The 16132-nt window shown below is 43.2% G+C and overlaps 1 protein-coding gene and 1 pseudogene across 13 annotated transcripts in view; one reads left to right on the top strand and one right to left on the bottom strand.

The window, feature by feature from the left end:
* Window positions 1-16132, bottom strand: part of TRAK1 (trafficking kinesin protein 1) — a 102139-nt gene that overhangs the window by 59309 nt on the left and 26698 nt on the right. Inside the window, exon 1 of one of the 12 annotated variants that reach the window (XM_082348399.1) lies at window positions 15137-15155. The exons of 8 other annotated variants lie outside the window; for them this stretch is intronic. Coding sequence is in view for 3 of the 4 variants with exons in the window: in XM_082348411.1 (XP_082204537.1) it covers window positions 1948-2011 (64 nt within the window). In the remaining variant the exon portion in view is untranslated. Of the gene's footprint in view, window positions 1-1947; window positions 2295-15136; window positions 15156-16132 lie in introns of those variants that run through there. 3 more of the 12 variants (XM_082348411.1, XM_082348413.1, XM_082348402.1) reach the window with 3 other exon arrangements.
* LOC309607349 (hypoxanthine-guanine phosphoribosyltransferase pseudogene) lies at window positions 4641-8454 on the top strand (annotated as a pseudogene). The gene is made up of 2 exons: window positions 4641-4647; window positions 6166-8454. The product of its transcript is annotated as a hypoxanthine-guanine phosphoribosyltransferase pseudogene (transcript).

Here is a 16132-nt window from a genome sequence, read left to right as displayed (position 1 = left end):
GAGCTTCCATTCCTTTAATTCCCTGCTTTACTTAACTATCTTTAAAACGGGATTACGAAAATGGCAGTTGCCACAGTAAATTCTGTCCCAGTGGCCTTCTCTGCTTCATCCAAATTGGGATGAAGGATAAAGGCAAGTATTTTGCTCAACATAATTCCGACAGTAATTGCAATCAACATTTATTTACCCTTGGACAGATGAGCTGCCTCTTCTTCCATTTTCCTTTTCTGCTGGAAGAAGAGAGATCTGGCTGCCTCGGGGCCAAAAGACTCAACTGAGAAATGGCTGGGTAAGAAAATCCTTCTGATAGACAGACACCCAGATAAGAGCAGGCCTCCTCTCACCCTTCAGATTAACCACCGAGAGTGACTGGCTTCATTTCCTCAGACAAGGGTGTAAATAGAGCTGGACGGTGTCGCAGTTGGGTCAAGACAGTAAGAAACCTTCCTCCCTCACTTCCAGGATGGCTCCGTGAGAGCCATGGCCACACCCAGTGGATCCCCGGGCTGTGAGACAAGCCCTCTGCTGTAACCAATGCTCCGTGATCCTGTGGTCCATACTTTAAAAAGTTATGGAGGGTTCAGCGAGTCACAAATCACCAAGAAAACTTCAAGAGGTCAATGATGGATTCTGAAAAGAAGCACCCCTATAATTGCCTCCTGGAGTTGGGTAATAGGATGGGAACTTGCTTCAAGAATAATATACCCAAAAGAAAAAAAACTGAGTCATCTTTTCCCCTCACAACCCTGCGAGTTGCCCACCATCATCATTACTCAGGATGTTTAAAGATGCACAGGGACTCAACATGGCAATGTCTTCATCTAATGCTTGGGGATGGTGGGGCTCAGCTAGGGAGGTTTCTCAGCACATTTAAATATCCATCCACCCCCGCTAAGAAAGGCTCTTGGCCCTTTTCCTGCAGCCCATAGTCAAGGCAGAAATCAGCAGATAAAGAGATAATTATGTAGTTCTTAGCTTACTAATGAGGCCAGGTCCCAGCCTGTTACATCATTCAGGTTAATCAAATGTAGTCATGTTAGAGAGACTGAAACTCCGGATTCAATTAAAAAGCAGTTACCTTACCTATTACTGGCTCGTGTGAGGCTGGGAACGTATCATCACTGGGGGAATGGACCCTCTAAGTATATATATTAATTGTGTCCTTTTTGTGTGTGTCTCTGTAAAGGCACAGATTGAGGGTCACTTTAAAGAAGAAATTAAAGACGACAGGTTAACTGTGTCATATACAATTTGATGCCAACACCACAGGAGCCCGAGGCCCTTCCCCTGTGGCCTAAGAATGCACCTCAGTGCCATTTCCTGATGCCTGGAACCTCCTGAGGCCGCTCCAGCCACATAAACTCCACCCAGTCTCCTCTGGAACGTGCCACACCCTCCCTGCACACACAGCGGAGGATACAGGCTCCTCCAGCCCCTCCCAACATCTCCCACGCCCATCTCTGGGAGCCCACAAGGAAAATTCATTTGACTTGTCTGCCAGGTGGGAGGCTGCTTCTGCCTTTTCTCCAGCCTCCCCTGTGCCCCCAGGTCTGGGCTCAGAAAAGGGTGGATTCTCCCAGGGCAGAGGACCACTTCCTGAAAACACTAATCCCTGAACCCTAACGAGGACCACATCTCCACTTGCGCGCGCGCACACACACACACACGCATCACCCCAGTGAGAATTCAATCCCACTGACGTGTGATGCTCACAAGCCCAGCACACACCAACACCACCTCCGAACTGCCAAGGAGCCTCCCACAATCACGAGCCCTGCCCACCTGCTGTCTCCTCCACCACGCCTTCGCAAGGGTCAAAGCCACGCGGTGCTGGTCCCGTGGCCCTCCTTCCGCCCGTCTCCCCAGGAAGATTCCAGGACACCCCCTCCCCCGAAGGAGACAATGGCCCTACACATCCCCGCTCTGTTCTGCAGGAGTCATAATTACCGTCCGAGCATTCTTCATAATACCAGTCTAGTTCATAATAATCCGCTTCGATAAATTTCTGCATAGTCAGTATTCTTGCAGAGGAAAGAATGCACTTCACGGCGCCATCGACGTCAAGTGAAACGCTGCCATGACTCCCCGCCCTTCCAAAACACTGGGCAGAAGAGCGTCCCAAAACACACCAGAATTAAGCTGTGCATTCTTAATGACAGTCTGGAGCCAGAACAGAAAAGGGGTAGTGAAAAGAAAAATTGTGGAGGGGAGGAGGAGGAGCAGAAAGAAAGGCAATTTGTAGAGCTATCAGAGACCCTGGCAGCCCCGCTAATAAAGCGGCACCAGCCAGCAGCCCTGAATGGGAGTAGCCAGAATCGTCCTATCCGGAAGCACAGAAGGTGACGTCAGGGACACACACCACCACCCTGAGGTCTCCCTCCAGCCTCGCCTCCCGCTCCCGCTCATCTTTCAATCTCACAGTTGCCATAGAAACAGGCCGGCTCTGAAAAATGATGCAGAGATGGAGGAAATGTCTTCCAAGGATGCTGGGAGCAGGGGCTGAGAGGTGCCACGTTGGCAGAAAGGAGGGTGCAGGTGGAAAAGGGGGGCAGCACCAGGGACCTTACCACCATCGTACCCTCCAACAAATGTCAGCACAAGTTTATTTGCTTAATTCTGGGTCACTACAGAATCTGCATTTGGAAAATGCCACCTTTAACAATCTGCAACCATTACTTCTTTCCTCAACCTGATTTTAAACATTAAGCAATTTTTCTTAAAAATTTTAACCACCACCTAACGGAAATGTAAAATACTTAGAAAATGGAAACGTTTTCATTTAGATACAGTCCTGTTCTCTGCTTGTGCCTTTGCTCAAACTCCTGGAAAAAGAGCCTGCAACATACAAATAGAGGAGAACGCCATTACAAAGGGGCCCGTGCAATATAATAGGCTGTTTTCATGGACATTTATATGTGTAATCAAGGTACAAAAATACACACCAGAAGGAAACAGCCCACCCTCAGGAAGGTGGTTCCCTCTGGGGAAAGAGTGAAGGAATGGGACTTTGAAACTGTACTTATAAATGCATCGGTAACGTTTTATTTATTAAAAAAAAAGTGAAGTTAACATTTATTAGTCCTAAGTGTTTAGCATGTTTGAAATATTTCTTTTAAATGAGTAATGGGATAATTAAACAGATTTTAGACTTACTATAAGTTAAACTCACTCCCTAAAGCAGGGTTTCTCAACCACAGCACTACTGACATTTAGGGTCAGATAATTCTTCGTTGCGGGGCTGTCCTGGGCATGGCAGGGCGTTTAGCAGCATTCCTGGCCTCTACCCATTTAGGTGCCAGAAGCACCACCCTCTCTCTCTGTAGATGTGACATCCAAAAATGTCTCCAGATGCTGCCAAATGACCCATGGGCGCAAAATCTCCCTTGGAAAACCACTGCCCTAAAGCAAAACTACCTACAGAACCTCACCAGCCTGTTAGCCAGGTACTGTAACCATCTGTTGGTGTCAACAGCAACAAATGTGGCCTTGATTCAGTTTTCCTCTTAACTTTCTACTCAAGACTGTATAATTTGCGAATGAGTAATAGTAAAAGGACTCTTCAACCACTATTGGGAGGGCAAGCTTCTTTCCTTCCACAGTGACCAAACGGGGCCAATTTCCCTTTATCCTTCCAATGGCATATGATACCTCAGTGAATGAACTTGGAGGAAAAGGCATCCCTCTAGGGCAGGGCTTCCCAGGCTGTAATGAGCATGTGAATTACCTGGAGCTCTTGCTAAAGTGCAGATTCTGATGCAGCAAGTCTGCAGTTGGGCCCAAGATTCTGCATTTCTAACCAGCTCCCACATAATAGCAAAGCTGCTGGTCCCCAGACTACACTGGATGGCAAGGCTCTTCAATAGAATAGACGGATTGGGGTGGGGGGTAGATTTTACAGTGTGTGTGTGTGTGTGTGTGTGTGTGTGTGTGTGTGTGTGTGTATCTGCCTGTCTGTGTGTGTGTCTGGCAGAAAATTTAGAGGAAAACTATATAAGTGAGTGTGAGTGTGTGTGTGTGTGTGTGTGTGCCCTCCTCAGACCCCAACTTGGATACACATTTAAAATTTTCTAGGACATTCACCTAATTAAAGTCAGCAGCCAATGATTTTACTTCCTGCTGTAACTGCCCCCATTATCTGAACATATCTCATCTCTCCCTTTGGTCCTTGTCATGTCTCTCCCTGGCAATGATGGTACCTCTCAAGAGCCCCACAGCAAACCACCAGGCGACCTCTCAGATGTCATTTCTCATGACAGGGGAGCTGAGGCTGGCGTCCTAAGGTTTTCCGAGACTTTATTTTTTTAAAGTTCCCTAAGGTGTTTCTAAAAAGATGATTATAGGCCTCATAAATAAACCGACCAACAGTTAACAGGTTCCTCAAAATCAGCATGTTCAACAAGTTCAATCCAATATTCGGGGTGGGGAGAGTCCAATATTAATTTTCAAAATGAAGATGTAATAAAGGAACAGGAAATGCAAACTCCACAAAGCATCATAGAAAAGTTAGGTGCAGTTAGAAACCCCTTAAACAAAGGCTTGGCACATTTACCTCACAGTGCTACGAATTTCAAAAATATTTTATTCATCCCACATCACCATAAAAGCAAAAATCAATGGATGGATGGATGGATGGTCAACTAATGGCAGGTAGTTTAGCTTCATAGCTAAGAGCAAGGGCTTTTGGAGTTGGGTGGCCTGAAGTTTGGTCCAGGATCCTCATTTCCCATCTCTGTGACCTTCTTAGACACCTGAGTCTTATCTGCTCAATGGGGTGACTATAATACCTGCCGCACAGATGCGGCGAGGCGTTAATTAATTAACGCATGGCAGAGCACTTAGCACAGTGTCTGGGACAAAGTGAGTTTGCAATAAATGTTAGTTGGGATCGTCTTCATCACTCTAATTCCTTCAAAAAGGAAACAAGCCAGTACGAGCAATTAAAAAGAGAGTACAATTTTCTAAGCTGTAATGAGGGAAATGAGGTAGAAATGTCATGTATCAGCTTTTCCCAGCATAATTCATTAGAAGGCATTGAGTTCGCAGTAATGAGCAGGAGTGGCAATCTGGGGGTGGGGTGAGGCCATTTACAAATTACTGAACACAACTTACATCAAATCTGAAGACTGCATATACCCAATTGACTGTATGTATGTATGTATGTATGTATGTATGTATGTATTTATTTATTTATTTATTTTTTGGCTGCGTTGGGTCTTTGCTGCTGTGCGCGGGCTTTCTCTAGTTGCAGCGAGTGGGGGCTACTATTCATTGCGGTGCGTGGGCTTCACATTGCGGTGGCTTCTCTTGTTGCGGAGCACGGGCTCTAGGCGCACAGGCTTCAGTAGTTGTGGCTCGCGGGCTCTAGAGCGCAGGCTCAGTAGTTGTGGCGCACGGGCTTAGTTGCTCCGCAGCATGTGGGATCTTCCCAGACCAGGGATGGAGCATGTGTCCCCTGCATTGGCAGACAGATTCTTAACCACTGCGCCACCAGGGAAGTCTCCCAATTTACTTTCTTAGAAAATGCGGAAGAAAGCAGAATGTGTATGAATAAGGAAACAGCATCATTTATGGGTGAATTTTATGGGCCTTGAGCAAGTTTTAAATTGAACATCCGTACCAAAACTGCCATGTGATAGGCTCAGAAGGATGCAGTAATCCACCCACAACTCTTTAGAGATGGTTCCAAGGTTAAAATCCAGGTTTCTCTGCCTTCAAATCCACACTTTCCTCCAACATTCCCACGACTCCAGAGAGTTACAGCCCTTCCTTGGCCCAGGCTTGCTGCAGCTGAAAAAGCACCTTCTCCTCCAATGTTCCTGGGCTCCCCCCATCACTGCCCCACCCCAGGAGGATCAGGAATCGGGACTGGTCCCAGGAGCAGCCTCAGAGAAGACCCCCTCACTCACCCTCATGTTCACACAACACTATTTAATAAGTGCCGACTGCACATCAGACAACAGCCCTTTTCAGCTCACTCAGCCCTCAGAGCCCTGCTACCTAATACCCTCTCACTGGGCAGACAAGGAAAGGGGGCTCAGAAAGGTGAAGTCACTAGACCAGGATCACTCAGCAAAAACCAAGAGCAACTGAATCCAAACCGGGCACCAACCACCTCCAAAGCCTTTTCTGTCAATAATTGAGAAAACAGGCCTGGGCTCTGAGCAGTGGCGGCCGGAGCGCTGGGGCGGGCCGCTCTGCTTTCCCACCACCTCCCGCCGCGCCTCCGCCTCCTGGTCGGCCCGCCACCGGCTTCTCCTCCCCAGACGGCCCTCGGCCCGCGCGCGCAAGCCGGCTCCGTTAGGGCGACACGCAGTCCCAGCGTCGTGATTAGTGATGATGCACCAGGTTATGACCTAGTTTTATTCTGTAGACCTAATCCGTATGCTGAGGATTTGGAAAAGGTGTTTATTCCCCATGGACTAATTATGGACGGGACGGAACGGCTGGCTCGAGATGTGATGAGGGAGATGGGAGGCCATCACATCGTGGCCCTCTGTGTGCTCAAGGGGAGCTATAAATTCTTTGCTGACCTGCTGGATTACATCAAATGAACAGAAATAGTGATAGATCTAGACCTATGACTGTAGATTTCATCAGACTGAAGAGCTACTGTAATGACCAGTCAACAGGTAACATAAAAGTAATTGGTGGAGATGATCTCTCAGTTTTAACTGGGAAAAATGTCTTGATTGTTGACGATATAATTGACACTGGCAAAACAATGCAAACCTTGCTTTCCTTGGTCAAGCAGCATAATCCAAAGATGGTCAAGGTTGCAAGCTTGCTGGTGAAAAGGACCCCTCAAAGTGTTGGATATAGACCAGATGTGTTGGATTTGAAATTCCAGACAAGTTTGTTGTAGGATATGCCCTTGACTATAATGAATACTTCAGGGATTTGAATCATGTTTGTGTCATTAGCAAAACTGGAAAAGCAAAATACAAAGCCTAAGATGAGAGTTCAAGTTGAGTTTGGAAACATCTGGAGTCCCACTGAAATCACCACGAAAATGATCAAATGTTCTAGTTCTGTGGCCAGCTGCTTAGTAGAGCTTACTGAATGTATCCTCTAAGAATTTTATCCGTTTTGTATTTTAGAAAGGTCAGTTGCTGCATCCCCGAACTCTTTATTTGCACTACGAGCCTACAGACTATCAGTTCCCTTTGGGTGGATTGTTGTTTGACTTGTGAATGCAAAACCTCTTAAACCACACCACTATTGAATGAAAATATTGAAATTGTATCTGTAAGAAACATTTAAAGAGAAGAATATATTAGTTTTTTAATTGGTATTTTAATTTTTATATATTCAGGAAAGAACAGAAGTGATTGAACATTGTTAATTATACCACTGTGCGTTTAGAAAAGAAGCAGTCAGTTTCATATCAGTGACGGCATTTAGAGGTATCGTTATGTCGGATAAACCATATGTCCTGGAATTATTTTAGTAGGTTTCAGTAGTATTAACTGTATTTTCCCGTTTGTTCAGATTATTTCTGGCGAATCTTTGTCAACAGTTCCTTTTAAATATAGGTCAATAAGTTCTAAAAACCTACCACTTTTTGAAGTCTTCAATGTAAAAATCCTTAAAATAAAGGCTCTCTCTTTAAAAGAAGAAAAATAATTGAGAAAACATTCAAGGAGTATTTACAAATAAAATTTGAAAGAAAAAAAAAAAGAAGGGGTAGAATTAAAGGAGATAACTCAAGTTGGCATCGCACAGAGAAAACAAATTGAAAAGATTTTTTTTAAGAACGATATTAAAAATGATCAGGAGAATAAGAGGTAAGTTAAAATTACCAATGTGTCTTTTGTGATGTTAAAAAAAATTCTATAGGCATACCTCAGAGATCCTGCATTTTTGGTTCCAGACCACCGCTTTCATAAACCAAATATCACAATAAAGCAAGTCACATGAAATGTTTGGTTTCAAAGTGCATATAAAAGTTATGTTTATACTATATTGTAGTCTATTAAGTGTGCAATAGCATTATGTCTTAAAAATATGTACATACCTTAATTTAAAAATAACTTATTGCTAAAAAAAATGCTAACCATCATCTGAGCCTTCAGCAAGTGGTAATCTTTTGGCAACTGTAACATCAAAGATCACTCATCACATCACCATAACAAATATAATAATAATTTAAACTTTTGAAATATTGAGAGATTTATCAAAATGTGACACAGACACACAAAGTGAGCAAATGCTGTTGGAAAAATGGTGCTGACAGATTTGTTCGTTAAAAAACCTTCAATTTGTAAAAAATGCAGTTATCTGCAAAGCACAATAAAACGAGGTAGGCCTGTATTGCCAGCTCTGTCAAGAAAGCAGCCCAACTAGGACACTATTCCACCCATCCCCAGCACATCAACATTCTGGTGCCCAGATTTGGGTTAAATCTTAACAGGGCTCCTTGGAGAGTTGCTGATTCCATATCTTGGGGCAGGAAAATTCAAGCATGTTGCACAAAAGCAAAAGACCACTCCAAAAGGTCTGGGGTAGAAGTGATAAGGCGTAGGAGCCTGCTTAAAAGGACATCACCAGCCAGCTTGTGATAATTCGAACATCAAAAAGAAAAGAGAGTTAATAACAGTTACAGGAAACGGGTTGAGTCTGTAAAGGCCATGAATGTCAATGAATATGAAAATAAAAAGGGCAACCAAGTGAACAAGGCAACTGATATATTGCCTTAAGGAAAGGGGAAAATAACAGGGAGACATTTTTAATCCATCTTAAGAAGTAGGGGAGGGCGGGTGTGTATGACTGTTCTGTTTCTGGCACTAATATCTTTTATAAAGCACTGTATGAACATTTCTCTAAGTAGGGTGTCTATGAATAAGCCAACCGCATATGGAATGAGGAGGTAGGTAAAAGAATAGAAAAACCTGATGTTGTGGCCACAACTACCCCCAGGTAGGAGGCGGATCAGATCCTGGGCTGCAAAGTTAGTTATGTATTGTCTTTTGTAAGCATTTAAGAGACTCTAATAGATTTGGTCTGCAAAGTTAAGAAGGCTCTAGTTAAATAAACTTGTAATCAAAGTTAAATGTGTAAAAGAATTTAATAAAATTTCTAAGTTTCTAATTATTAGTTGTGTGAACACATAAATATTCATATACACATACACAATTTAATATACTCATATGCATATATATATATACATATAAGAATTTTAAAGTTATTCAATACATTTTAAAAATGACTAAATGCTAACAATTTTGGATTAAATTACTACTGATGCAGTTATGAGTTTGCAGATAACTGCAAATTAAGATGAGTTTCTGATGTTAATTTTTTAAAACACTGCCACTACCAGTCACTGAGCTCCTGTGGCAGAAGGCAGGCTGCTAACGAACAGCTTGCTGTCAACTACCCCCTCCCAAACCATCTCCACCTCATTTCAAGCACAGGAAAAGCAGGCACCCATCCCACATCCAGGGAGAACGTGGGGACAGAACAAAGGCAGGAGACGGCACCCAACAGAGAGCTACAGACTCAAGTGCACCCCAGCCTGGATGCAGTCCTCATTAAAAATCACTCATACATCTGAGAAGGATACGGAGAAGAAACAGAGTTCGGATGTGTTAAATGGTTCCAAGTTTGCTTCCTGCAGCCTGGGAGGGCTGCACAGGGCATCTCACGCCTGGGACCAGCAGGTCATGCAGCAGACGTCACAGGGTTCGAAACACAAACCAGAAGCTCAGAACACAAACCGTACCTCAGAACCACTACGGCCTGAGCCCATCACCCAGGAGGGGCGGATGGGCTACAAGCTGAGCTGTCATGTCAGTTTCCCACCTGAGTCCGTTCCAACTTTGTCTTAGACATGCTGGATTCACATGAAAAGGAAAACGGTCAATCTGTACAGAACTGCTTGCCAAGCATTTTTGCTCTTAAAAGAAAAAGCAAAGATAAATCAGCATTGGAATCTGGAATGATGAGAAAGAGTGAAAGCTGGCAGGTGGCAGGTGACAAAGTAGGCCTAAGGGTCACAGGGTAATCTGCTCACTGGGATAAGTAGCTGGCTGCTCTGCTCACCAGACACTGTGCCCAGGGCTCCTGGTCCCGGTCAGCACCCTGCATGGATGTGGCTGCTTTGGACCTTCAGAGATAAGCTCCTTCAATTCTCCCGGACGCCTGGCGCCCAGGCCCACACCTGGCGGGGAATGGCGGGGAGGCGGCACCTTGACCGCGTGTCGCTGACAGGTGGGGAGTGATGGTGCAGCCAGAGCTTCTCTGCTTCCACCTTTGACCTTGCAGACCTCTGCGTAGCTAAAAGCAATGAAAATGGGCCCAAGGAAGAGCCCGCTCACATGAGGAGGGAGCAAGAGAGGGGAGAAGGCACAATTCCAGGGCTCACTCAGGTCCTCACCTGGAAACAAAACTGCCCGAGGTCTTGAGAGCGGCAGAAAGGACCCAACCAGTACGTGGGCGTTTACATGAGAGGAACTCATGGCAACTATTTATAAATATATTATGTATACATTTTAGTATTATTTTTGTTAGCAAATGATAATGAAAAGTTTTCTCTGGCTATTAGATCCCTTCTCCATCCCCTGTACAACCTCCCCTGACTCCCATCATTTATCTTTCCTTCCTTCTTTCAACCCCACCTACCACAATGTTTGTCAGTGCTCCACATGGCACCCCTCCCGCAAATACACACACACACACCCTGTTTTCTCTTAGGTCACCATCTCATATAACTTTTGACCCCTCCCTTTAGAAGGTCAGCATTGTGTGTTATTTATCCCTTTAATTTGCACAGGCTCAGTGCATATTGTGGTGCCTTTATTTTTGTTTCACTTACGATTTTAGTTAGATGAAGGCAATCTTTGGAAGGGGGCAACAAACAAAATGATCTTTCTATTCTATATGCTGTTTTTAATTTTGCTTTGTTTTTAGAAAAAAAAAAGATAAGAAAGGAGAAAAACTTGTTTTTTAATTTGAAGAAGATGCTTTTCCATTTTCTCTTACTTAAGAAGCACTTATTAAGCACCTATTTAATATAAGGCACTGGGCTGAGGACTCTGGCCTATTCGAACATGAAGTGGACATGGGCTGCACAATAATGGTTGGACTAGATCAACGGTCTTTGATTTTCTTGCCGTTGTTTAAATTAAATTTTACAAAATTAAAATGGGACGGGGAGCTGGTTTAACATGCAGGTTCCCAGACCCCATTCACTCCTCCCACACAAGCAAGGTAGACAACTCAGTACAGGATGCCAACGGAGGGCCTCAAGGGCACCTTGTGTTGGCCCAACCTGGTGCAAAGTCCCTGGTTAGGTAATGAAAGAAAATCAATAATCAGATGTCTTTGCTTCCTTAGCCAGAAAACCTCAGCTGGAACTCAAACAAGTCAAGCTCATGAAAGATTACAGGTACATACCAGGCACTCAATAAATACCTGTTGACTGATTCATTAATAATACTTTACAGCAAAAGCAAACAATGAGATGATATCTTGAAACTCTTATTTGCTTCATAACCTTCTCTTCTTAGGAAAAGGATTGTTCCAGATAAACTCAGAGGTGAAGTTGTCAGCAGATCATTTGCACTTGAGACAGAGAGAGATTTCTTCTCTTGTCCAAGGCTCCTTAACCGAAAAGTTAACAAAAAGCACTGCCCTTAGAAAAGGCACCAGAAGGAGCCGTAACTACCTACATACCAGCACAGCAACCCTCATGGCTGGTGTCCACTGAACGTTATGAGATTAGAAAAATCTACAGCACACAGAGTCATCTCCACTTGAGTTCAGGGAAGCATAACCTATAGACCACAGGACGCAGGGGCAAAAATCACAGGGAAGAAGGAAACTTCATCTTGAAATTAAGCTATATCGGGCTAAGTTTCACTTGGGACAGTGACCTTGAGTGAAAGAAAATGAATTTTGAATATGTCGGACACATTTTTATAAATAAATAAGCTACTGACATATTCTAACGCTGAGGGTTTGCTTTTTTCACGTTTACTAAATGTGCTTTATTCCTAAACTAGAATTTTTTTCTTATTTCGCTTCTCTGAGAGAATGGCTAATTAAGACATAAAGTGAGACCAGATGACCCAGGTTTGAAACTCAGCACCCCACCTTACTAGTTGTGTGATTTGGGGCAAGCTCCTTAACTTCCCTGAGCCTCAATATCCTCATTTGTAGAACAGGGATAGCAAGACTATTTTATTCAGAGGTCACTGTGAGGATTAAATAAGATACTTGTAAAGCATTAAAAACAGTGCCTGGGGGCTTCCTTGGTGGCGCAGTGGTTATGAATCCTCCTGCCAATGCAGGGGACACGGGTTCAAGCCCTGGTCCAGGAAGATCCCACATGCCGTGGAGCAACTAAGCCCGTGCGCCACAACTACTGAGCCTGAGCTCTAGAGCCCGCGAGACACAACTACTGAGCCCATGCACCACAACTACTGAAGCCCGCGCGCCGACAGCCCGTGCTCCGCAACAGGAGAAGACACCACAACGAGAAGCCCATGCACTGCAACTAGAGAAAGCCCGCGTGCAGCAACAAAGACCCAAAACAGCCAAAAATAATAGATAAAATAAAACAGTGCCTGGCACACAGTAAGACTACACTTTCTTCCTGTTGCACCATCGAATCCTAAATGCTCCATATTTATGGGTACATTTGCTGTGTGGGTCATTTTCATTTTCTGTGTTTCTCAGACTCAACGGGAGTGAAAATCCACTTGACTGTTGAAATTTGCCTGAAAAGGTCATTCTACCACCTGGTAAAGGTGGAAACCCAAAGCTTTCTTGCCTCTTCTTAACAAGCCAGGTGAGGGCCAGATTTAAAAGGCAAAGCATCGTTTCTCTCCTCTGGGGGATGACATGTAGGAAAGGGAGATGAGTTTTATCCCACCTCCTGACACCCAAGGTGTCCACTCTGATCTGTGTAGCAATGGTGTAGGTGACCCTCTTGTCCAATGGTTCTCACCTGGGGGGGGGCGTATCAGAACCCCCTGGGGAACCACTTACCCTGATTCCCAAAGAGAACCACTGCTCTGATTGATGCAGAAAATAAATCTAAAATGAAAGGAAGGTTTACGTTGTCTTCCCACACACCTCACAACTGATTTAATACGCTGGTGAGTCACAGTGGTGTGAACCATGGCATGTCCTGGGTTACACGTGTAAACAAACAGATGAAATCCAAAAAGGACACCAGGTACAGAGCAGGGCTCCTAACCTATGCTTCCACCGACCCCTGGGCCAGTCTGGCAAGGCTCACAGACCCCTCCTCAGAAGAAAGATTTAGAGACGTAAAATAAAATACAAAGGACTACAAAGGAAACCAATTGTATTACAATACAGTTATTAAAACTTCAAAAAGAAGTATGCGATATAAGTGCCTCTTTATCAATGCACATTAAATAACAAGATCAGCACATCTAATAATGAATGTAATTTCAAAGCAGTGATGAGTAAAGATCTTATTTCTTCTGTATCTGCCTCTTCTGTAGCATGACATGAAAATATCTGTGATTTCTACTGGTGACAAAGTCACAGGCCCTGGTAATACCACTGTGCTTTGTTTTTTTTATGTTCATAATGAAAGTAAATGCTGCATTTCAGTTAGAAGTTTATGAAATTAAGGATGTAATTTTTTTTCCTTTACAAGTTAACAGAACTCCAGTTTCTCTCTACAGAGCCTTTGGGGGTCCCAGGACCTCAGTTTGAAAGCCCTGCTCTAGAGGGCGCTGTATTTAAGTTAAGAGTTAATGCTTGATCATTCATTTAATTGATATTTAGCAAATACCCACTTTGCTCTAAGCGCAGGTACCACAGAAGAAAATACAGAATTAAGGTTAGACTTGAAGGCAACCATGCTCTAAGAACTTTCGGAATCTCTGCTCAATGTTTATTTTGGTTTTCTAATTTTATTATAATTTGTGTTATGCACTGCCAAATCCACCAGGATTTTTTCTCTCTCTCTCCTTTAAGTATATCACTAGAAGCAAAACAAACAAATAATAACAAGCCACAATGTCTGTTCAAGTATACTGTTAAAAGGATTTTAGAAGCTATAGATCAGTGCTATGGAATAAATACTATGAGCCCTCCACACCTCAATTTCCTTGATAATAAAATCAGCCTGGCCCAAACTGTAGACATTTTACAGGGATGAGATAAGCCAATTCATATGAAAGGTCTCTGATAACAGTGAAGTATTATCCTTGGGTGGTGTTCCAATCATACTGTGAATGTAAGTGATTAATCAGTGTGTGTGTGAAGGACCTGGGAGCCTCCCTCAGCAGAAATGGCCAAGCGGAGTCCTGCAGAATCATAGGAGGGTCTGTTAAGGAAGAGTAGGTAACACACAGGGATTTCTGGAAAAATAACTCTGCTGTGAATTCTACTGTGAAGCAGTCTGGAGAAACCAAATACGAAACCTACCAGGGAGGTCACCCAGGACTCGGTTTTCCACACAATACCACATCTCCCTGGGCATACAGATACCGTGAGCAAACAAAAGTGACTTGTAATGAGCCTCCTCTAGGCTACAAGATACACTGGAAGTTCTGAAGCGTCAACCTGACCATTAGTTCAAGTCTAATGTGCTTCATATCTGCCCTGGTGTAGATTATTCTATTTTTACTCCTATCAAAACTGATCGTCTGCAGTGCTCACAAAGAGACTGTAGGGTTTGCATGAAGTATAAAAACACAGGCCAATTCAAACAAAATTCCTTCCTTACTAATATCTAATAGAGAAAATGTGAAAATAGCCCAGATACAAGCTAAAGAAGAAACTTACAAGTTTGACTTGTTTATTATTAATGATTTCACAAATTCAAGAATATTGGAGATTGGTTTGTATTGGCAAAAATAATTACAGAAAACTTTACAGATGCACGATAAGCTGGGGGTTTTTTTTCTTTTTTTTTTCTCACTTTTTAAAATTTATCTATTTATTTATTTATTTGAATAAGTTGGTTTTGAACCAAGTTATCTCTAAGTAGAAGAAGGATCGTTGTACTCTTTTATTTTTTTTAAAGGTGACGCAATGATACATGGATATGTAAATGATGTCACTTCCAAAGTGACATCACTAATTTAGACTAGGTTCAAATTAACTTGAATGTTAAGTCAGGAGGGTCAAAACAAAAGAGAACTGGTCTTACCAATCTCACGGGGCTGCCATGAATTTCTAAAGAGAAAAATTACATCAAAATTACATCTTGAGTGAACATCAGAAATATCATTGGTATGTCGTAAATCAACTATACCTCAATTAAAAAAAAAAAAAGCAATATCACTGGTATGAATTTTTGTAATTATCGTATATTTTTCTAACCTGTAAAATCAAGTTTCACATCCTTGTCATCACAAACACACTGAAAGAAGCCCCACCTAGTGTACTGCTCACCTTACCAGGTGTCAGCTCTGCAGCCCACGGCAGGACCACTTTGCTGCTGCAGCAACATCTTGCCTCTCCCAAATAACCAGCTTAGTGGGCTTTCACACAGCAATCAGCAGCCATGAGGTGTCAGGCTATGTCCTATAAATACTGAGCAGCCTAGAGATTCCCAATACCTTGGGTTCTAAATGCAGACAAGCTCCTCTCCCCAGCACAAGTTTCTAAGGACTCACATGGAAGGAAATGGGAGCTTTTTTTTTTTTTTTTTTTTTTGGCCCTGGCTAGGGAAGTCCCTGGGAGTATTTTTTTTTTTTCATCTGTTTTTTTGTTGTTGTTGTTAGTAAACTTTTATTTATTTAGTTTTTGGAATTTTATTTTTTTATACAGCAGGTTCTTATTAGTTATCTATCTTAGACATATTAGTGTATATATGTCAATCCCAATCTCCCAATTCATCACACCACCACCACCCCTGCCCCGCTTTCCCCCCCCTGGTGTCCATATGTTTGTTCCCCATATCTGTGACTCCACTTCTGCCCTGCAAACGTGGGAGCATTTTCTATTCTTCAATATGGTTAAGAGAAAGCTGGTTCAAATGAAAACTCATACTTGTCCCCACTACTCTGACATTTCTATCCAGAAGACTCAAAGTCAAGGCCTTTTATGGGGCTAAATCCCACAACCGCATTTCTTCAAGTACTTTCCACAGATGGCAGGCTGCCAGATGCAGCAGCCAGGACAAGCGCTCACGTGCGGCCAC

This window comes from Balaenoptera borealis (assembly GCF_965194805.1).
Source record: "Balaenoptera borealis genome assembly, chromosome: 12".
Lineage (NCBI taxonomy): Eukaryota > Metazoa > Chordata > Mammalia > Artiodactyla > Balaenopteridae > Balaenoptera > Balaenoptera borealis.
The sequence above is the reverse complement of the archived record's forward strand: the minus strand, read 5'-3'. Positions and strand labels throughout refer to the sequence as shown.